This window comes from Culex pipiens, chromosome 2, assembly GCF_016801865.2.
Source record: "Culex pipiens pallens isolate TS chromosome 2, TS_CPP_V2, whole genome shotgun sequence".
Lineage (NCBI taxonomy): Eukaryota > Metazoa > Arthropoda > Insecta > Diptera > Culicidae > Culex > Culex pipiens.
Genome location: NC_068938.1, coordinates 83,879,432 through 83,903,667, shown reverse-complemented (window position 1 = coordinate 83,903,667; position 24,236 = coordinate 83,879,432). Strand labels below are relative to the sequence as shown.

Here is a 24,236-nt window from a genome sequence, read left to right as displayed (position 1 = left end):
GGGGTTTCTAAAGCCTTAGACGTTCCAGAACATTTGCTCCGAAATTTTTCTAATTTCTAAAACAGAGGTGTCCAACCTTTTGGCCCTGCCTGCCAGATTTGAATTTTCTGAAGCTGTGCAAACAGCAAAAACAAACATTTTTTTCTCATAAACTTGTTTAAAGTTATTTTTAAAAATAAAAAAATGGAACACTGTAGAGAAATACAGTTTTCAATTCGTTATTCTTTGAATTTCGAAGTTTATAAAAATATAGTGTTTCTCCCTGATTTCTTGGCTCAATTTGTGATTTTTTGTAATGTTCAAAAAATATTTGCAGAAATCTTCATTTTAAGTATGATCAATTTGCTTTTTGCCTCCCTCACTGAGGTAAGGCTATAATCCTGCTCTAAAAATGAACTTTGTATAAAAACGTCGTAGACCCACCTTCATGTATACATATCGACTCAGAATCGAAAACTGAACAAATGTCTGTGTGTATGTGTGTGTGTATGTGTGTATGTATGTGTGTGTGTGTATGTGTGTGTGTATGTATGTATGTGACCAACAAACTAGCTCATGTTTCTCGGCACTGGCTGAACCGATTTGACCCGAATCTGTTGCATTCGACTTGGTTTAGGGTCCCATAGATCGAGTTTTATACAGATTGAAGTTTCGATAAGTAGTTCAAAAGTTATGTATAAAAATGTGTTTTCACTTATATCCGGATCTCGCTTAAATGTATGTAAACTATGTCCGGGTCCACCATCCGACCCATCGTTGGATAGGTTATCAAAAGACCTTTCCAACGAATCCAAAACATTGAAGATCTGGCAACCCTGTCTCGAGATATGGCCACTTAAGTGATATTGATGTACTTTTTGAAAGCCGGATCTCACTTAAATGTATGTAAACTATGTCCGGATCCACCATCCGACCCATCGTTGGATAGGTTATCAAAAGACCTTTCCAACGAATCCAAAACATTGAAGATCTGGCAACCCTGTCTCGAGATATGGCCACTTAAGTGATATTGATGTACTTTTTGAAAGCCGGATCTCACTTAAATGTATGTAAACTATGTCCGGATCCACCATCCGACCCATCGTTGGTTAGGTTATCAAAAGACCTTTCCAACGAATCCAAAACATTGAAGATCTGGCAACCCTGTCTCGAGATATGGCCACTTAAGTGATATTGATGTACTTTTTGAAAGCCGGATCTCACTTAAATGTATGTAAACTATGTCCGGATCCACCATCCGACCCATCGTTGGTTAGGTTATCAAAAAACCTTTCTAACGAGTCCAAAACATTGAAGATCTGGCAACCCTGTCTCGAGATATGGCCACTTAAGTGATATTGATGTACTTTTTGGAAGCCGGATCTCACTTAACTGTATGTAAACTATGTCCGGATCTACCATCCGACCTATCATTGGTTAGGTTATCAAAAGACCTTTCCAACGAGTCCAAAACATTGAAGATCTGGCAACCCTGTCTCGAGATATGGCCACTTAAGTGATATTGATGTACTTTTTGGAAGCCGGATCTCACTTAACTGTATGTAAACTATGTCCGGATCTACCATCCGACCTTTCATTGGTTAGGTTATCAAAAGACCTTTCCAACGAGTCCAAAACATTGAAGATCTGGCAACCCTGTCTCGAGATATGGCCACTTAAGTGATATTTATGTACTTTTTGGAAGCCGGATCTCACTTAAATGTATGTAAACTATGTCCGGATCCACCATCCGACCCATCGTTGGTTAGGTTATCAAAAAACCTTTCCAACGGGTCCAAACACATTGAAGATCTGGCAACCCGTTCTCGAGATATGGCCTCTTAAGTTATATTTATGTACTTTTTTTTTATTCCGGATCTAAAAAATAGATGAAATTTGTGTACAACCCCATCATATCAGCCATTGTTGGTAATGAGTGAGGAAGGCTCCAACCACATAGGTGGATTAAGTTAGTTTTTAACCTTATATTCCAACTAAACTATACCACTGAAATTGTTTTGAAAAAATACATAATTGCTTGCTCATTCATTTATTTGAAAATTCAATTTTAATCAAGTTCCTAGAGTAAAAACAGTAAAAACTGATTAAAATTTAAATTTAGGGAGCGTTCTTTTAATACGTAACGCAGAAGGGGGGGGGTCGGAGGCCGTGTTACGCTCCATACATTTTTTTAAAATTTGCATGGAAATTTTGTTACGAGGAAGGGGGAGGGCGTCTAAAAATCCGATTTTTTGCGTTACGTAATAAAATAACGCTCCCTTAGTGTCTTTCTGTAAATTTTTAGACAACAATCCAAGTTTTTTCATACAGAAATTTCATATTTTTATATTTGTTTTCTTGTCTTCAATTTACTAATTCTTTCCCATTTATTCTGAAATAGTAGTTTATGCAACAAGTTGCAAAAAGTAGATTTTTGAAAAAAAAAACCTTTTGAATGGAATTTGATGTCAAACCATGTGCTAAGTAAATTCACTGCTTAAAACATAACAAAAACGAAAAATGTTGCTTTTCGATAGTAGTGCTGAAAAGTTCAACTTTTTAGCACCCATTTCAGTGCTGAAAAAAGGCCGTTTCGTCGCTCAAGAATGACTGGAAAAGTAAATAGTTTCACGATGGAATTGCAAAAATATTAATGTATAAATGATAAGAATTAAATTCAAACATAAAGAATATTGGAGGCACGGTGGAGAAAGATGCAACATTTTATTTCTGAAGCAAAAATTAAACCTAATATTCCTGATTAAAATTTGATCTCAACGATATTTTTTTCATTTTAATTCGATCACTGAAATTATTTATTCAATATTTTTAATGAAATGGCTTCACGGGCCGGGATCCAGCCCGCGGGCCGAACGTTTGGCAGGCATGTTCTAGAAAATCATTCTGGGAATATAGATTTGAGGACCAACAAGATCAATTTTAAGGTATTTAAGGCCACATTGTACAAGCTTCAAAAATTGCAAACCTTCGATTCCTCACTTTCAACAGCTGTCTATCCCTGCTTCAGGTAGCGTAACAGCCACCCTCGAAGCTCGAAACCAAACCACCGGTGGTCCGCTGAAGCCCGCGCCTAATGATACCCATCAAACGGCCATTTGAATAAATTAAAACAATTTACCATGCCCCTTTAAAACAAGGGTCTCTTTACTACAGTCAGCCATGATAAGCCAAACGCCTGTGCTCATTCGATCCACTTTGATTTCAGATATCCCACGACGCCGACGGTCGCCGTTTTGGATCGGACTAGCGACGACCTGCAGCAGCAAGTACCCTCCCGAAGAAATGCCCCACACCGGTAAGTGGCAACGGCCATTAGAGTATCATCATAATTTTGCGCGGGTTAACTCGACTACTTCGTGATATCGGTATCAGGTTCAGGCCGGGGTCTTCCTCAGGTAACTGCTGCCGTGTGTAATCTCTGTTTAGCGCGATCGACTCCTAGCCAGATTACAGGGTCCGGCGGCGATAAAGAACGCTTTTCTATGCCTTTTTAATACGATTTTAATATTGGTTTAGCCGGCAACGGTTCGGCCACGTCGGGCACCGTACCGTTTTATGTTCCCAGCAGGCACCTCTCCAGTAGACCGAGTTGTAAAGACTAAAGTGTGGATGATGATTAGCCGCGGTGCACCACCGCGAGTGCAAGTCTCCGCGCGCGCGGTAGTGAAGGTACGGTAACAACATCTTGATCGCCCCGATCGGGCAAACCGACAATCGATGATGATGGTCATCATAATTGAGTGGCTGCCGCAGCAGCCTCCGTTGGTGCAACCCGTGGCGAAGAATGCCTGTTCGTGGGACACCTCGGTGCTGACGATCGGTGGCGGTTTTTGCACATTCGGACTTGGCGATGTAAAAAAAAATTACAAAACTAAATATTTTAAGATTTTTGTAGGCCAAAAGTTGCTAGAAATGATCTTTAAAAAACTTTAACTGAAACATATACCTGTAGAGATTCAATCTCAATCTTGTTCTTATTACATTTTAGAGTAAAACCTACTACTCTCCCACTATTCGCACGCTACGCCTTCACCGTTGGTGGTATCGCCGTTTAGGCAGTTATCAAGTGATTGGAAACGCACAACCGATTTTTCCTTTAGCCAGTAATGCATAGGGTAGCTAATAGCAAGAACCTATCATCACCCACCTCAACGGGCAACGGCAAATTGAATACCTCTCGCCAAGACCCCCCGGCAGAGGTCGCTTCTCTTCGCGCTTGAACCAGTCGTATTAAGGCGCAATTTCAATCAACCGTACTCAATTGAACTATAAATTACGATTAAATTGAAAAATAATACAATTTATAGTTCGCACAGGCGCTCATAAAATAATCGCTGGCTCAGGTGTTTGGCACAGTTTTGGCACCGCCACCGCCGTCGCCACACTGGAAACCGGTTCCTGTCCCCATGGGAATCGATGCTGGGTCACTCTCGCGTAATTGTGTTCTAATTGGTTCAGGCTTAACCCCGGATGAACCGAGGCTTAGTTACAACTTCTCGGGAAGCCATCAAACCCGGATCGACCGCGGGGTCACTCGGTAGCGCCTTCCTGAAGACATCGGGTCATCCGAAACGGTCGGTGGTGCAATCACTGTGATTCAAAAGTTGGTTTTCTTGCTTCTTGAGGGATTTTGTGTTTTGTTTTAATTACAACTTGGGCAGTTTGTTTTTTAACGCTCTCTCGTGCGCTTAGTCGCTGGTCTCTTGAGGAGTATTTTCCGTGAATCTGTTCGTTTTTATCTTAATTAGGAGAATAAAAACGGTTAAACACCTTGCGCAGCAGCGTTCAGTCATTCAGAGGATGGTTTGTTGTTTGATGTTTTTTTTGTTCTGGAGTTTGTTACAAGATCAAGTGCTGAATGATGTTCTAGCTGGAGCGTCACAGTGATTTTTCATGGTGGGTTTAATCAACTGGAGTTTGAATTAGTTGACTTTATGAAGCGAAGTTCTATTAAAGAAAATGCATTGATTACATCCAGTTAAAAAAAGTTTTATAAATAATTTAAATAATAATACTGTAACAGTCCAGATTCGATTATCCGAAGTTTCGATTATCTGAAGGTTTGTATGCGATTTCAAATAATCATATCGTGAAAAAAATTCGTATACTTTTATTTACTCATTTTAAACATGAAATTTGACTTCTAAGACTAGATTTTAGTCAAATTTGAATGGTGGATTGCCTATTGAATCATATTTTTTTCAATAGTTTATCACCGCCATTTTGCTCGACATCTTGGATTTAGAAGTTATAAATCACTTTAGAGTAGTTTAAGGGCCAGACTTAAGCTCAACAATAAAAAATAAGACAACAAAATAAAATGATTTCTTGATTCGGCTATCCTAACTGAAATTTTCAGATGACATCGGATAATCGAGTCTGATTTTAAACTAGAAAACAAATTATATTTAACTTCTTTTCATTAAACAACGGGGCAAAAAAAAACTAAATGATATAAAAAATTTAATAACAAGGCATAATTTCAACATTTGAATGGAAAAGCATTTTACACTAGTTCAATTGTTTTGCAATCATTAGTTTTCAAAAAATTTAAGATTTGAGGAAAATAAAAATATTGTGGATTTAGCTTGTAGCTGGATTTTCTGGCATCTTCTCACGGTCATTGGAAACGGTCGTGGATAGACCTAGGGGTTCCTAGTTAGAGTGAAAAAATTCAATTTATAGAAAAATTATGGATTAAAATTTAGCTTTTTCATCACTTCTCCGACATCAGGAATAATTGTTTGAACATTCTCGCAATTTTTTTATTCGGTCGGAAAAATATTATTTTTCTTTAAAAAACTTTCATTTTTAATCACATGATCACCCCTAATTCTGGATCGATGCCGCCATCATGCGACCGCGTGCTCCGTTTGTTTGTCAACAAAGCTGCAGCTGGATGGTGAGACGAAGTGAGGGGGGAAGAGATTTTGACATTTTTATGCCCGCATCTGGCCCGCCGCCTATTTCGTCGGTCACTGAGTCGCCGGTCGTTTCCAGTGACCGAGTCCAGCTAGGTACTGATCGCACAATAACTTTTTGTGGTGCACGCAGAAAAAAGAATTATCAAATCGATAAATTTCTGCTTTCTCATTTCGATAAATAAAATTATCGGTTGGCAACCAATAATTTATTTTATAAAATTTAATAAGTTTTCTTATCAATTTGATAATAATTATTTATCAATTTGACAACATAAATTATCGATTTGATAATCGTAATTAAAGAAACGTCAAAACAAAAGTAATCAAATCGATACAAATATTTATCATTTTGATAAACTATTTTATCAAAACAATAAAAGGTTTTATTGAAGTGATAATATTATTTATCGTAATTTAACAGGTGATTATTTCGTATTTTTTAATGTTGCAAATTAAACAAAAGACGTATTGCCAAAATTGCTTTATTTGTTTACATAAATCCATGGTTTTACTGTGGGAATAAAAAGCAACCGTATCCTCGCATTTGTATGGTGTCGTTGATCTTTTATACTGGGTTCCGTACTTGGTAAATTTTGACTCTTCTGCCTTCCGTAGTGGACCATTCGGCTCCGCACCCGCACCAGACTCTCCCGATACCGGATGTGTCGTGTTGTCTGCATGCCCATGAAATGCCATATCCTCCAGCTGTTTCACGGTTCCCATGCAGAGATTCCTGGTTGATTACCAGGGTTAGGTGAGTGAGATTCACCTAAAATAAATTCAATGGTTAGCAAGATAAATTTGTACTTTTATTCCTAGAGTACTTTGTCAAAAAATCCTGAGCTCCATGGATTCCTACGCAGATATGACCTTTGGAAAAGTAAGCGAGCTATTAAAACTTTACTTATTTTGGCTCAACGCAAACTTACCACCATCGATGCTAACATCTGATTTCTCTGTGCCCGGATGATGCTAACAGGAACTGTGCGGTGGCTACTGATTCCAAAAATATTTTTTCCGTTTCCTGGAAATAAAATTGGACGCCCTAGCGTTGTAGAATAGGCCTAAATATTGCACACTTTACACCAAATTCTCCACCCTTGCAAATAATATCTGCACACCAAATATTTGCACACTTGAAATTCTACCTCTTCTTCCTCGCCTAGAGAGCTTCGTGTCTCGACTGAGCTTTGTTGCTTTCGACCACTTTAGAACAGTTTTAAACTAGGGTGTGTGTCTTAGACAGTTTTTTTCTGCTGTAGTTTGAGGTTTGCACTTTTGTGCAGAGCTTTCCACAAGTTGCACGATTGTCTAAAAAATGGCTGCAATCTGCAATAATAGCAGCAATAAAAATTGAAACCAGGCAGGATTAAGGCATGAAAAATACTTTAAATGATAAAGACAATATAAAACAAGAATAGTTAAGTTTTTTTTGTAAAAATAAAGTTGAAGATAACTTCATAATATTGGTATAATGAAAACATATTTGGACAGAAGAGGCAGATATGCTACCACCAAATATTAGCAATATATGTTTAAGTTCCCGCCCGTGTGGATCAATCGAACCGCGCGCTGGACTCACAATCCAGAGGTTGCTGGTTCGAATCCCGCGGCGGGCGCTCTAAAATTCTAAGTGTAAATATGGGTATCCGGCGCCGTCGCTCCGTGCCGTACTCAAACACTTAGGAGCCCAGGGCGGCGAAGTCCTTGTAGTTAAAAGGAAGACACTAGTGGTTGGTACTAACAATGGTGGCCGACAGCTATAAAGTCAACTTCGTTGTTTAAGTTCAAAACCAGAGTTTTTTTTGAAAAGGACCAATAAACTATTGTCTTTCATATGTTTATAGGACCTACACACTAAGAAAAAACCGTGTAAATTTACGTCTAATTTGATGCACATAACTGGAGCGTCAAATAAAACGTATAATTACATCTAATTACACGCCATGCATTGGTCGTGTGATTTTACACGCTTGATTTTGAATTGGTCGTGTAATATTACACGATTGATTTTAGGAACTTGCGCTCATTGGGATTGGGAAATCTTATTGGAATCAACGTTTTCTTATTGTACACAAAGAAAGCATCTTATTTACGAAAACTCATTATTTTATTTGCACAATCATCAAATCATTACACATGCCAGTCACATTTTTCTGATGCCTTCACCATTCACTTGCCATTCACAGTGCATTTTATGTTGATTGTTTTCAACCGAATTGTCGATCATTTTCACTTCACAGTTTGAGCTCCCTTTCCTCTTCCTAACAAGAATCTGCTCCAACGGCACTTTTCATGATCTCTCAAGTGAAACGTTGCTGTTTCCTCGTTGTTACGGATCAGTCCATGGTTCTGATTTCGATACACCGGCAATCAGGTGACTGCTATCTGCGAAAAAAATAGTGTAAATTTCACAAGACATAGATAAATTTCACCAAGCTTACCTTGTTTATCAGTTTATAATCACTTTGGTCGCCAGATTTGGCGAAGAACCCGGGTTTAACCGGCAAATCTTCGAAAAAAATCATCTCAAGAACAATTTTCTACACGTTGTTAAATATGGCGGTTGCTGTGATGATTCATGGAACTGTCAAACACGAAAGAGCCAAGAACTCAAAACTGGGTTTGATTAGATGTACGATTACATCAACTTTGATGTAACGTTACATCAAATTTGATGCTCCAGTTATGTGCATCAAATAAGGCGTAATGTTAGGATTTTTGTGACGTATTTTTATGTTTTGCAAGATGTAAAGCTAAATCAATGGGAATTTGATCAATTTCCGTCAAAATAAACCGAGATTTACATCAATATTACAATTACACGATCAGATTTTACGTTAGATGAACGATTGCGTTAAATGTAAAATTCCAAATTTTTTTGTGTGTAATAAAAAAGACTCTAGAAAAAATGTTACGTGTTACGATTTTTATTATTTTTGCCTTCCTCACTGTAAAAAAGCTATAATCCTGCTCGAAAAATTAACTATTTACAAGAACTTCGTAGACCCACCTTCATGTGTATTTATTGACTCAGTATCGAAAACTGTACAAATGTCTGTGGGTATGTGTGTGTGACCAACAGACTAGCTCAAGTTTCTTGGCACTGGCTGAGCCGAATTAACCCAAACCGATTGCATTCGACTTAGAATCCCATAGATAGAGTTTTATATAGCTTGAAGTTTCGGTAATTAGTTTTAAAGTTAATTGTTAATTAATTTTTTTCTGGTAGCTTTAACCTTTTTGGTCATTTGTTGCCCATAGGATGTTAGATAAGTGGTCAGAAATCGACTCAATCACCATAATTATACACATCATTGGATAGGTTGTCAAAATACCTTCAAAACGAGTCCTAAAGTTCGAAGATTTGGCAACCCTGTCGCAAATTATGGCCACATGAGTAATATTTATGTAATTTTTGTTTGTTAAAAATGAAGTCCTGCTGAACCAGTTTTGTGATTATTTTTTGGAAAGTAATGAGGAAGGCTCCGACCACATAGGTGAATTTAGTAAGTTTTTTTAAGGCTTTGGTCTTGTTTGGTACAAGGGAAATGTATTATTAATATTTTCAAATGATTGTACAGGTTTTTTCAACCTGATTTTGAATACCTTAAGCATGGATTGACATATTTTTCTTGACGAAAGAAACGCAGTTGTACCACCGTGGAGCACCTTGTTAGAATTGAATTTTGTTCTTGAGGGTGCTACCACCACTTATGGCATGGTTTCCCAGTTAATTTTTAATGAATAATTTAAAAGTTTTACTACCCTCCCGCGCACTTCACACACTGCAGGTTCCTTCTCCAACTGTGAATCCCCACGTTCAGATTGAGATTTAGAGCCAATTACGCTACGCTTACGTTTCGGAGGTTTCGAATTACCTGAGACCGACCGAGCGATCATTTAATTTCGAGGCTTTTTTTGTTGTTTTTTTTCAAGGGTAAGATTGAATCTTTACACCTTCGCTCGAAACGGTTCCCCGGGATCGGTTGATTGGGCTGCAGGGATGATTGAGGGAAGCGTTCTCCTCCTGACTTTGTGCTGTGGTGTGATGATAATTTCACGAAACAGACCTAGTTCAACAACGGGGAAGGGGGAAAAGAGGGCAAGAAAAAGCTCACGATGAATTAATTCCAGACTTCAATCATGCTGCTGGACATAAACTGACAAAACCACACCAGCACCATATCATTTGATTGGCATTTTTTGCCTCTAATTGCGCCATAGCCCGGCCAGCCAAGTCAGTAACCAAGTCACAACACACAGTGCTTGCAGCCTGACAAGAAAAATCCGTGAAGGCGAATTCCTTCGAGTTGTTGAAACATACCATCATTCCACGCACGACGATGACCGATTCGGATTGCCCTGGCTGTGTTTGATGGCCGTTTGTGCACCCCAGTCTACATTCGTCATTTTCTCACCCATCGTCCCATCGTCGGAGGGTCTACTGGGAGGACATAGAGAGGACGATACTGACGGTTGTCGTGAAGGTGGTGGCATTGCATAAATCCGTGCTGCCGCAGCCGAGTCAGCGAGCCCTAGCAGAGTCAATTAATTGTTCAGGGTGGAAAAACTGTTGGAAAAATCTTTGGAAAATTGAATCATTTTTATTTTTAAAATTTTGGAAATTAAATTCAAAATTTGATGCGGTTTTCTCTTTTTCATTAAATTTATAGTGTTTAGAAAAAAAAAAACAAAATACTAATTTGCGTACTTCCAGCAAACTTTTACTTCAAATTTCCCAAAGACCTAGCCCGGCACTGCTCACAAACTACATTGCTGACAACCGGCGGCGGTGGCCAACGGAACCGATCTGCTACAGGGCGCGGACCCCGCAAAAACCAAACTCTCCGCCGACGACCGAGTCGCGGTCCCAAGATTTATATCGGGTGCAGGAATGAATAATGTTCCGTTTATAGTTTTTCGCTTCCACGCGCATTTTATCACTGACTGACCGATAGCTGGCTGGCTGGCGCAATCCGCCGTTGAAATGTCCGCGCACGCAGCTCGGAAAAACCGTCCAATTTAAAGTGATTTCTCATCACCTTCGCACGGCGGCTTCAGCGACGTCGTCGTCGCCCCAGCAGATCACAACACACCGGACCTGGCCAGACCATCCAAACATTTTGATTTGGTTTTTTTGCTCGCTGGCGCGCATAAAATTCTTGAAATTATTACAACTTGTACCGGGGTTGAGAGAGAGGGGGATGTGGAGGCACCTGAGGAAAGTCTCGATGGGAGAAAAAATTAGCTAATCTGTAAATATAATTTTTATTTATATTTTCGTTTCGTTTACGCGTACAACCGAGCGATCCGGAGGAGTATCAGTAGCACTATCGATTGCCAGGCCTGGAGGGGCTTGAACCAGCCAGACGTTCAGGTCTAGCAAAAAGGTGACGAGTTCGGAGAGCATAAAGAAGGTGGATTGAGAATCGTGCTCATCGCTACTGATGTTGCTATTGCTGCCTGGTGCTGGCCGTTGGAGAGGGTGACGAGGAAACCAGACAGTTAGGTGATGATACTGTTTTGTGTGATGGGATGAAGGCGGATAGGGTGGTTCCTAAAGTGTTGTTGCATTAACAAATAAGATCGTGACGTGACAGATAAAGGACGGTTTTATCGAGATATCAAAATGGTATCAAAAACTAATAATGGATTTTGTTCAATGAGAAACTGTTTAATAAATCGCAATGCACATGTATTAAAATCAACCAATGGACGTAGAATGTGGCATGCCAATCATTAGAGCGTCCAATTTCCCGTCCCGGGAAAAAAATTCCCGGGAATTCCCGGGATTTCCCGAAAAAATATATTTCCCGTTTCCCGGGAAATTTGTAAATTTCCCGGGAATTCCCGTATTGTTTTTTAATTTACAAAAAAAAAAAAAAATGATAGAACTCAACTTTATTTCATTAAATTCAATTGGCTGTTCTTATTGAACTTTGTCAGTTCGTCTAAAAACTTCATGTCAAGGTTTATTTCAGATTACATTAATTTCACAACTGGGAATAGATCTTATTTATTTGCGGGCAACACAAATTACGATTTTATGGAATGAAAATAAACTATTATAATTTTGGTAATCTTTTTGAACGAAAATTGTTGTTATATCAGTTGAAAAAAGGTACCTCTTTCCGTCAAGATCAAAATTAAGTTTCAAAAATGTTTTTTTTTTTCGTTTTTTTACCATGACCAAATTGGATGAAAACTAAAAGGCAAACATATTTCAAAACTTCGCTCCAAATATTTGAAAACTTTGAGTTGTGATTGCATAAAATTGTATTTCAATTAAAAAGCAGATTTTGAGGGTAAATTCAATGCCTATCTATTTATTCATGAGCTCAAACCAGTAAGATTTGTTCTGGAATAAATATTTGCCATGAAAAACATATTTACCGCATATTTTTTTTTCTCATTTCAACTTAATTATCAATATTATTCTTAATCATATTCTCTCCAACTGACAAATTTAAAAGCAATTGTGTGGTGTTAATATCAACTTCCTAACAAAAAATACTTATCACAATTTTTCGATATTTTGAACGAATTTTAAAGACAGCTTATAAATTTAGAAAATTTATATATTTTCCTGAAACAAGTAGTCAAGGCACTCATTGATCCTCACACATATTTTGACCAATTAGGTTGCTATTCTATACAATTTTGTTGCAAAATATTAATCAGAACCAGGATCAAAACAATTTTTGATAAATTTCAAATTTCCCGGGAATTCCCGGGATTTCCCGGGAAATTTGTTGAAAATTTCCCGTTTCCCGGGAAATTTGAAACCCCGGGAAATTGGACGCTCTACCAATCATGATATATTGTAATTTCTCGAAAATTTCACTGCAATCTCATACTGTAAACACATGCAAAATGCGTTATTTTAGAAAAATTGTTAACATGTTGTTTGCTTCCTCTCCTCACTGAGAAAAGGCTACAAAATCATTAAAAAATAAACTTCTTAAATGAGCGCCCTAGGCCACTCTTCACGTATACTAGGGTGGGTCATTTTTTTCGAAAGTGCTCGGATCCGACTGAAATAAAGACCATCTTGTAGAGGGGACCCATAGGGGCTCTCATACCAAATTTGAGCTCATTTGGTTGAAAACTGGCTTGTCGCTCGGGGGTTAAAGTTTACATGGAAATTACTATGGGAAATGCGTGATTTTACTTCAAACGCTCCTACAAGCTAAGCGACAAACTTTAACCCACACTTACACTAGGTAGCCGTGTCGGGGGTGGTCCAAGGAACATTTTTCTCTAAGGGTTCATGGTCATCCGTTGAACCCTGAGCTTGCGCAAACCCGAACGCCGGAATCCTTCTAAATCCCGGTTTTAACGGTCAACGCATGCTACGAAACTTTGATTGAAGCATCACATGAATGAATGAGAAACACGACGCCAAACGTCAACACACTTGCTCACCAACATTTACGAACCGCGCGTTGCAGCTTGGTCATTGGTTAGTGACCACGGTGTTGAACGAGAACAGTTCGCATCATTGCGTGCATCGACTTCCGGTAGATAGCGGGATGAAGTGGTTACGTTGCGGAACAATTCGGGCTGAGGCTAACGGCACGGGAAGTGTGTGTTGCGGCGTATGTCTGTGCAAGATCAGAAGTGGATAATGGCGATTGGACAAGATCCACCAATGAGGGGTTGACAGTTGACCTTCCGTATTGGGGAACATTGTGCCGTGTACCACCACCCAGAAGGTCAAGCGAGAGCAGATGCTGATGCTTATAAATTTATTTCAACCACAAAATAATAAATATATTTGTAACTTATATTTCGTGTGTGACACAATAAAATTGATCGGCCATACAATCACTTCCATCACCGGTTCACGATCTTCGACCCGGATGTGACTCTTGTCGATCCACATCCCGCACGGATATTTTGGCGGCCATCGTGTATATGTTAGTTCTTGCTTCAGCCGGTTTGTGTCCCTGAAACGCCATTTGCAACGGACTGAACATCGTTGGACCAGATTGTCTTTCCTGCCTTGCCGGAGATGCTTTCCGTGTTGGATTCCTCCCCTTTCTGTGACAAAAGCTCCCCTGGTTTTGCGAGCGTTTACAGGATGCTGGATGATGCTGCTGCAATTTTTTTCATGATGTTGGGCAGCGATGTTGATTTTCTGCGTTCTCACGAAACAAATGTCTGAAATTTAAAGTGACGGTTATTGAAAGGTTTTCAAGTTCTAGACTAAATTAATTGAACTTACCGATTTGAGACCTTCTTTTTTGAACCTTGCAGCTGCTGCTATTTCTCCCCCAACTTGAAGCTTTTTTCGGTTGACGCTGCTACTGGCATCCGCGGGTACGCACTAAAATTCTGTCGTTATGGTGTGGCCAGCTCGTCATGTCACTCACTTTTGCAGCGTGCTTCCGGATACCAACTTGCGCTGTATTTGCCGACGGGCCAGCGGAATCGACGGCGAACCGTTGTTTGCGCTTAAATTTTTGAAAGTTGACATTTGGCGTCGTGTTTCTCATTCATTCATGTGATGCTTCAATCAAAGTTTCGTAGCATGCGTTGACCGTTAAAACCGGGATTTAGAAGGATTCCGGCGTCGCCGGATGTTTCGGCTTTGCGCAAGCTCAGGGTTGAACGGATGACCATGAACCCTTAGAGAAAAATGTTCCTTGGACCACCCCCGACACGGCTACCTAGTGTAAGTGTGGGTTAAAGTTTGTCGCTTAGCTTGTAGGAGCGTTTGAAGTAAAATCACGCATTTCCCATAGTAATTTCCATGTAAACTTTAACCCCCGAGCGACAAGCCAGTTTTCAACCAAATGAGCTCAAATTTGGTATGAGAGCCCCTATGGGTCCCCTCTACAAGATGGTCTTTATTTCAGTCGGATCCGAGCACTTTCGAAAAAAATGACCCACCCTAGTATACATATTGACTCAGATTCGAATTCTGTTTGTGTTGTGCATGGACGGTGTTGTCACTCGATTTTCTTGACAGATTTTGCTTAGATCAGTGTCATCAGGTCTGCCTTAAGGTCTCATGAGTCTTTTTTAAAGTTCTTCATTATATACATTGATAAATAAACAAAATACTATCAATCTCTTGCGGACATATTTAAAACTAAGTTTACAAAACATTTGTTAACATTCCAACGCCCAAGGCTCCAAAAAAGTTGGAACGGTAACTTCAACTCAATGGTTCTCGGGCATAACTCAACCAATCAAAATTATTTTTCTTTCCAATGATTTGTTAGGATGTCTAGATGATTCTAGAACTTTGCTGAACTTAATTTGATCTAATCTGTAATTTTTGCGATCAAAAACATCGTTCCAACTTTTTTTTTCGCGTGTAAAAAAAAATTCGCCAAAAATTCCCCGGAGGCAGTCGTTTAAAAAAAGGTGGAACGATGTTTTCGGTCGCAGAAATTACAGATTTGTTCAAATCAAGTCCTGCAAAATTTTAGGATCATCTAGACATTCTTACAAATCACTGGAAACAAGAATCGTCCCGATTGGTTGAGTAATGCCCGAGAACCAGCGAGTTGAAGTTACCGTTCCACCTTTTTTGGGAGGCTTGGGCGTCCGTGTAAGTTTGACATGCGTTGGGCGTTCCAGTGTTAACAGGTTTTTTAATGCATGCAATCGAATACAAACAGAAAGTTTTTACAATTTATTGTCAATTTTATTTTATTAAGATTTCAGATATTTTAAAAATAATCTACAAAAATCTAAACCCTTTAAAAAAGAACAAAAAAAAAATCTAGACGACTCATTTGTCAAGAAACAGTGTTTTTTAAAATATGTCGTTTAGATCACTGCCTTTGCAGATTTAATTTCATGTTTTTCTATCATTCCTGCAAAATTTACCCAATAAATCCAAGGATAAACAAAAATGATTGACTCACATTGAAATTTTCGTTGAAATAACCTGTAAAATTAATTCTAAACTATTCTGAATGCACCATATTAACCTTGCATTTTAAATCAAAAAAGGCTAATAATATGTTTTTGAATTTTGAATTTTGGGAACACCTATCGGTACAAAACGCACAAGTTGTTTCTTCATAAATTCGCTGATATTTTGCAGATTTTTTTATGGAGCATAACTGTGATGATGTATGAATGTTTTTGTTATATTTTTTATAAAATTTCAAAACTTAGGCATGATTTTTTTTCTCCTTCTCATAAAATTACGAAATACGAAAAACTAAAAGTTACATGTTTTCAGCAAAAGGATTGAAAAGTGCGAAAAAAATCTTTTTTGCAATTCCGTCGTGAAACTACTTACTTTTCCTGTCATTCTTGAACGACGAAATAGCCTACTTTTCTGTACCAAAAATAACAGAATCGAATAGCAACACTTTTCAAAATAAATGCTGAAAAGTTCTACTTTTTAGCACTGAAATGGGTGCTGAAAAGTTGAACTTTTCAGCACTTGTTTCGAAAAGTAACACTTTTCAACATTTTTTTGATTTAAACGATTTATTGACAAAATACATGAAAATTCGACTCAAAATTTCACTCAATGGGTGTTTTTCGAAATTGCAAAAAATGTTGTATGGAACTCGTTGCAAAACTTGATTTTTTCAGCACTCGTCATATTTATCCAACTCGGTGAACCTCGTTGGATAAATGTACGACTCGTGCTGAAAAAATCCTCTTTTTGCAACTTGTTGCATAAACTACTATTTGAGCAGTTCTTTTTTATATCTGAAACTTTAAAAAGTGCAAAAAAGATGTTGACCGGTATCTATCAGAAATATTCATTATTTTCCAATGCAAAAACTCATCCAAGTCCTAGAAAAAAAACAACTCCAGACAACTGGAAACCTTTCTTTAAAGGTTCCTATGCTTATAACACATTTTCAACTAGTACTCTCTTGAATCGAATGTTCGTTTTTTAGCATAGTGAGCCAAGATTGAAAAATACTTGTATTTAGTGAAAGGTGGCTGGAAATCTGTTTAACATAAAATTCTTATGAAGGGTCCGTGATATGAATTAAAATTACAGACTTTTTTTTTCAAAATAGACTTTTGCATCCGAAAGATTATATGTTTGTATCTTTCAGAAACTGAATGCAAATTTTATTTTTATTTTATTTAATTTAAATAAATGTTCACAACAAAGGTACAATCGATTATAAACTATTAAAACTACATTTGATGTCGTTTTTTTTCTATTTTTAACACAACTACTTTCAAATCAAATAAAAATCAAGTTTTGATTTGGTATTTTTCAAGTTTTTGCAAAAAAACATAACTCAAACTTTGAAAGTTCACGTTAAAATTTGACTTTTTTGTATCGTATGAAAGGTCCGGTCCACACAAAGGCATTGTTCATACTTTCTTAAAATTTTTTCAACAGCAGTCAAACGGTTTAAACTGTTGGTAATGCTGTGAGTAAAAACTCGTTGTGGATATATTTTTTTTTCTGGAGTTACACATCGATGCTCGACGATAGCGAAGATCAGATGACGCCAAACTTCATGATATTTACTTTCAAAGCATATAAATCTTAGGACGAGTCTTCCAGTTTATAGAACTAACAACCTTGTCAAGAGTTCTGATTTGCTAAGTTCTGTTCAGTTGAGTTTGATTTTAATGAATTTACTGCGAAAGAATAAAGTTAAAAATTTCGGGCACAAGTGTTATGATTTCGTGCTAAGATCTGATCTGAGCAAGAGCAATTCAATGGAGGTGCTTGGTTTTTTAGAATGATTTCATAGCAATTATACCTGAAATTAACAACGTTATTATTCAGTAGGAAATACAAAAAAGTCAATTCTGTTGATTGAAGCGTGTTCAGGGAACCCAAATCTATGATACCTTAACGAAACTGGAGCGTTTACAGACATCAACTTCATAAATGCAAGTTGTGCAATATTGAAAAAAGTTCTCAAAAATGTCCAGAGTTAACTTTTTCCGAAGTTTTTTTTTTGAAAATGACAGGTATAAAAGCAGTTGTTCATCAAATTTAAATGTTTTACTCCAGTTCAACATTGTAAAACCTTCTTATTTGCCAAACTTTCCTTCCACGATGCCATCAGACACACCTTTGAATTCATCCGCAATAAAGTCACCGCTTTGCCCTATCCCGAGAGAAAACTTTTCGCTCGTTCGTCAAACAAAAACTGGTCCAAGAAATTGCAACACTTTACCGACCGACCGAACACAACATATTGCGGGCTTATCTCGTCCACATCGCGTGTGATACCTTCTCCAAAGGTTGCCGTTCTTCGCTTAACCATGCCGAAAAATGCTTCCCAACTCGGGCGCAACAAAAAAAGAACGTCGAGGACCAAATCGTCCTAATTGAATAATAATCGCAGAACCGTTACCGCAGGCACACACATTTGGAACTGTTTGGAAACGGGAGCAAAAAGTTTGCCCAGATTTCACCAAGTACTTTAGATTCGGTGATTTTCGCGGAGAGTTATGGACTCGGGTTGAGACGCGTCAGCAAAAAGGTGAAGAAAGCAAAGAAGGTAGACGTGAAAAATTTACACCAGTTAAACTTTTGTTGAACCTGAAAAAGAGCGATTTCTCTGTATAGAATCTTAAATTTTTAAGATGAACTTCATTGTTTCAAATGTCAAAGTTTCCCAATTTTTTGCAATTGATTTTTATTGCTTAATTTATTCAGCCTTACTATTATTATTTTTTTGCAAACCACCTGGCCAGCAAAGCGATGGCGTGTGTACATGATTAATTTGGGGCCCATCAGGCCAAGTGCTGATTAAATTATCAGTGGCAACTTTACGAGACTTACATGGGCGATGCGTGCGTTAAGATAACTCTGTAATAAGTAGCAAACGGGGCGGCGGCCCGGTAAAGACGATAATTATCTTCCCCACGGGTCTATAATTATCTCTTATTACATAGTCACGTGCCAACAAATTGTGGCCCCCTCGAAAGCCCGGGAAACGTCCTGCCAAGACTTTCCCCTGCGCCGCGCACTGGAGTGTGTCTCAGAATTTTCCTCCGTTCCGTTTTGAGTCTCCGACGGTTTCTTCCATTCTGCAAGACAGCAGCGTTTTGAGGCAGAATCTTCATTGAAGAGTGCGATGTTCATTGCGAGTTTGCGCAGCAATGAGTGCGTTCGTTGGGCGTGTGATAATTTGAAAAGCCATTATGTCAGCAGCTGGATGTTGGTGAATCTTGCTGAGGGTCCAGACCAGAGGGGAGTGGTAAAACTTGAGCAAACATACACTTCAACCGCAATTGCGCTGGCCGACGACGACGGAATGGCCCCGGAGGCGCACATTGGCGGGCGAGATTCTTCTCGTATTCTAATTACAGCGTCCTTGTCGTCGACATGCGCGCTGAAAGGCTTCCGTGAGGAGGAAAATGCTGAAAAGCGAATGACAGGAAGGAAGCCACCCTGGAAGAAGAGTGTTCGGAGTGAGGGATATCGATTTGGATAGTTGGATAGTAGGCAGGTGGTCAAATTTAAATATAGTTCTATTCTTCTTGTTTTTCATGCATAATACGAACGGAGTTAAAACAAATTATAAGCATAAATAATATCAATTATACTAAACAAATACGACGATGTTATATAGATAAAAGCCATACGAAATGCATTTGTATACATAAAAAAGTTTGATTTTGGAAGGTTGAAAATTTGATTGGTTAAATCCTTTACCTAAAAATATTGTAAACATGTTAAATTCATCAGAAAATCATGGTTATATTACATCTGGGAAGGGGTACATCTTTTATGTCAGAAAAAAAATTGCCTCTAAAAATATGTAATTTAACCACTTTTCTCTTGTAATGTTACTTTTTCAGTCTGAATTGAGGTAAAATTACATCATAAAAGAGGTAATATTCAACCTTCAAAAATAACAGCATCCAATTTTACACAATTTTTTGCTGTGTGATGTAAAATTGATAAAATAAATTTACACAGAAACTATCACCATTCCCAGATTTTTTTTTCTGTGATATCTTCCTTGCAGAATTAAAATTAAAATAAATTAATATTGTGATACGAAAAATGTAAACAGTAAAGCAATCAATCTATGTTACACCTGGGAATGTGGACAGATTTTGTGTCAGAAAAATGTGTTAATTTACATTCTTCAATGGGAAGGACTCTTTACACATAAATTGAGGCCATCAAATTAGATTTAAAGTTTCCAAACGAGGATTTTTGTTGTTGAATGCGATGCAATGTTATTTTAAAATACATTGTAAAAAAAAAAATCATGGTAATATTACATCTGGGAAGTGGTATATGTCAGAAAATTTAATTTTACCTCTGAAAATGTGTAATTTTTCCACTTTTCTGGTCTGATGTCACATTTTCAGTCTAAATTTAGGTTAAATTATAAAAGAAGTGATATTCAATCTTCCAAAATTACACCTTGCAAATTTACACATTTTTTTTACTGTGTATGTTTAAAAATTAACCATGCCATCGTTATCTCATTTTTTTTAATCTGTATATTGTAATTTCACCTCAGAATTTGTGTACTGCTACAAACTTTTGTTTATTTTTACCTCTTAATAAGATAATTCAAATATTTTCCTCAATTTTACTGCATCTTTTTTATCAGAAAATGTACGGGATTTCAACACCAAAAAATTATTCATACACAGTAAAAAAATCATGGTAATATTTATTACATCTGGAATTGCGTATCTTTTATGTCCGATAAAATGTGAAATTTTACCTCTTTAACCTCTTTATTTAAATTGTACATTAGAGTGTAACAAAAATGACTTTTTGGCGGGCATTCAAGGGTTTGTTCCGGTGGGCATACTAAGCCCAAATCCCAAATATGAGCTTGATTGGACGTAACAGGAGCTGGCGCTCCGCCCTTCAATTTTAACTTTTTGAGGCATTTTGGCCACCAATGCGTTTACCAAAAACATCATTGGCGTGTAGGCCAGATCCTTGCGCATCTTTTGGTATATATATCATTGACATTTGGAGCACCCTGGAGCTCGGTACAGGCCTTCAAAGTTTGGCATTTTTTTTTTCGAAAAATCGGTCCCGGCAAAAAAGATATCCGTCGCGCCTCGCGACGCCCTAGACGCCATTTGATTTTGCCAGGGCCGATTTTTCGAAAAAATGTCAAACTTTGAAGGCCTGTACCGAGCTCCAGGGTGCTCCAAATGATATATGATGATATATATACCAAAAGATGCGCAAGGATCTGGCCTACACGCCAATGATGTTTTTGGTAAACGCATTGGTGGCCAAAATGCCTCAAAAAGTGACATTTTTGAAAAAAATCTTTTTTACGGGTTAAATCCCATTTAAAATTGAAGGGCGGAGCGCCAGCTCCTGTTACGTCCAATCAAGCTCATATTTGGGATTTGGGCTTAGTATGCCCACCGGAACAAACCCTTGAATGCCCGCCAAAAAGTCATTTTTGTTACATCCTATTGTACATCATTGGGTAGAGGCATAGCATGCAATATAACAAAAAACACGGCATACTATTTTATATAAAATGTGGGAAATGATATAGAAAATACAGCCAATTTTAATCCCTGGAAAATTACGATTTCAGGAAAATTGGATAAGTTATATGAACAAGTCAAACTTTAGGGTTGGATAAAATTTTTTAGTCGTTTTTCTTTTCAATGCTTTACAAAAAGAATACTACTGGTTGAAAAAATGATTTTTGGCTATTTTAAGATCGGAACCCCCTCACATAAACAAACGGAGTGTTAAAATATGGAAGTTATAAATTTCGCCTATTTCATGCAATTTTATGAAATTACATAGAAAAAGAAGATAATTTCAATAATGATCTTTTAATCAGATACTATTGTATGATTACACATTTTTCTTACACGAAACCGCAATAAATGTGTCGAAAAATGAAATAGATTTTTTTAATTGTATTGATCTCGTAATTTCGCTTCAGTTATTTATTTTTTTAAAATAATTTGTGGTTTTTCAAATTTTGTTTCAAAACAGAGTGTACAATATATGAAGGCTGAGAAAAATGGAAGCTTGGAGTAAAAAGCATCGTTCATGCAATTTAATCTTAACAATTTTGACATTTATTTAATCTTACCACAACATTTTATCCACTGTAAAAAATAAAATCGCTCCATCGAACAGTATCTTTGTAGTCATCAGCAAAATTCCAAACATCAAAGGTAATCGTGGGTAAAATGACTTGTAAACGAACTAAAATTGACGGGTCCTGTCGTCAGCTCCAGAGGGCAGATGTGCGCGAAGTACCTCGAAAAATGCAGATTACTCTCCTTCATGAAAGGCTTCAATTACGAGCTCGTACGTTTACTTTGCGAAAAACACTTGCACTTTCGCTGGGGATTCCGAGGGGCTTTCGTGATCGCTCCCGGGGACGAACGTACCTTCGAGTTGATGATCACGGGGATGATTCAATTTGTGCGCGCCGAGTGATGTTGGCTGCAATTTTTCAATACCAGGTTGTCACTCCTCCCCGTGGTCGTCCTGATTAATGGGACGCGATAAAGAAGGGTGGGTAATTTGGGTCCTTAATATGGCAGGTGATGCCTGGAGAACTGCCGATGTAGGGTAATTGCAGATGAAGGAAGATGCGGCGAAAACGGATCATTGCGTTGGGTTGAAGTGCCCCCACAAGCGGGGCTAACAATGTTGGAGCCGTTTAGCCGCGGCTAGTCCGAGCAATTAAATCCGTAACAAAAAGTTTTCCCACAGAGGTTTGCATAAAATTAGCACGAAAGTTTTCCCCTTTAGCACGGAGCGTAACTCCGCGTTTAACTGCACGCACAAAATTAAGCCAATTATTTTGAACGCTTTTCTGTGCGGAGGGTTTTGTTTTTGCGGGTCTCGGCTCCTTAGCAGTTCGCCGTGGGTGTGCTAGGTTGACGCATATTTAGAGAGGATTTATAATATCAAAAAAATAAAAATGCTTAAGGTTTGCCGAGTCGGAAAGATTTTCTGACGACGTTAGTTTCAACTTTGGAGTATTTCGGAAACAAATACTAGACTCCGGTTTCTGCTCCAACTCCGGGTCATCAGAAAGTGCCGATTCCAGCGACTTGTACTCCGGATACGCGATAAGGTTACCAAATCTTTGTGTTCTTAGAACGGATAACTAAAAATAAATAGTAAAGCTTCAAAATTTAACTGGCAAACCTCCAAGATCACTTTATTGGTAAGTATACTGATGTCAGCAAACGCTCTAATTTCGCCAAGTTATGATTGATTTGGGCTCCCTGAACAAGTATCAATCGACATAATTGAATTTTAAATTTCGGATATAAATGCTATGGAATCATCTTATTTTTGCTACCCTTAGGGGAGAGTTAGGAGACTTGATCCCCGGGGACACTTGATCCCAAGCCTGTATCTCGTCAGCATGTGGGTAAAACAATTAGCTTTGTTCTAGAAAGTTGTGCGAAATTAACTAAAACTCATTGTAGAAAACAAAGAAAATAATTAAAAAATGTTAAGATTGAGTTACACATATTTTTCTAAAACGAGCTGCAAAAAAACTTCCAAGAGATCTTTTTTTCTTTGTTTTGATATGTATAGAAAACACTCAAAAATTATTCAAAAAAATATTTTTTATGCATGAATTGTTTGATAAACTTATCAACTCCAAAACCCTTACGCATTTGATGTTAAATTTATCGTCAAACTATTTTTACAATCAATTGTTTAAAAAAGTGCGTTTAGGGAGACTTGATCCCTGCATTTTTACAGCCACTGGAATCAGCATCAAGATTAATTAATTGGGCTGGGTTTTCATACATAGTTTCCTTTAGTATAGTTGTACATAACTTACTGCAGTTTGAACCTTTTTTCAAAAGTTTTGTAAACAAGAATGTCCAGCTTTTGTAAACATGCTTAATTTTGGTCTAAAAAAATAATATTTTATGTTTTCAAATATTTTCCATACTAAACTTGTTATATTTTGAACACAAACGTACAGATTTTATGTGAAATTGCTGTAACTTATAGAAAATTAAAAGTTGCTTTGAATAAGAAACATTTTGCTTAAGATTTCTTCAAAATGTGGAAAGGGGGATCAAGTTACCCCTAACATTTTTAAAATGCCGGTTTAAAATATTTTTTTAAAACGCTTGGCATGATTCTAAGAGTTCATCTAATGAAATACCCTTATTAGCCAAACAAAGATGAATGTTTAAGCTTTCAATTCATGCAAAAAGTTTATAGTTTTGTGAGAAATTGACAGAGTTATGTGCGATACAAAAAAAGGGGATCAAGTCTCCCCACTCTCCCCTACTGATTCACGTGGGTGCGCATGGTTGCTTAGGATAATTCCATAGCAATATTGCCCAAAATTTACAATTTTATTTATTGGTAGAAAATTAACTAAAATTCAATTCTGTCGA

At 37.7% G+C, this 24,236-nt stretch overlaps 1 protein-coding gene and 1 long non-coding RNA gene across 3 annotated transcripts in view; one reads left to right on the top strand and one right to left on the bottom strand.

The window, feature by feature from the left end:
* Positions 1-24,236, top strand: part of LOC120426261 (paired box pox-neuro protein) — a 166,901-nt gene that overhangs the window by 83,851 nt on the left and 58,814 nt on the right. For both annotated transcript variants that reach the window (XM_052707943.1, XM_052707942.1), the window contains exon 2: positions 3,206-3,295. In XM_052707943.1, the coding sequence (XP_052563903.1) occupies positions 3,283-3,295 (13 nt within the window). In that variant the 5' untranslated portion in view covers positions 3,206-3,282. The remainder of the gene's footprint in view (positions 1-3,205; positions 3,296-24,236) is intronic.
* LOC128092887 (uncharacterized) lies at positions 13,693-14,393 on the bottom strand. Its single transcript, XR_008212070.1, has 2 exons — positions 14,155-14,393; positions 13,693-14,090 (listed from the first exon to the last, which is right to left on the bottom strand). It is a non-coding gene; the product is annotated as an uncharacterized LOC128092887 (long non-coding RNA).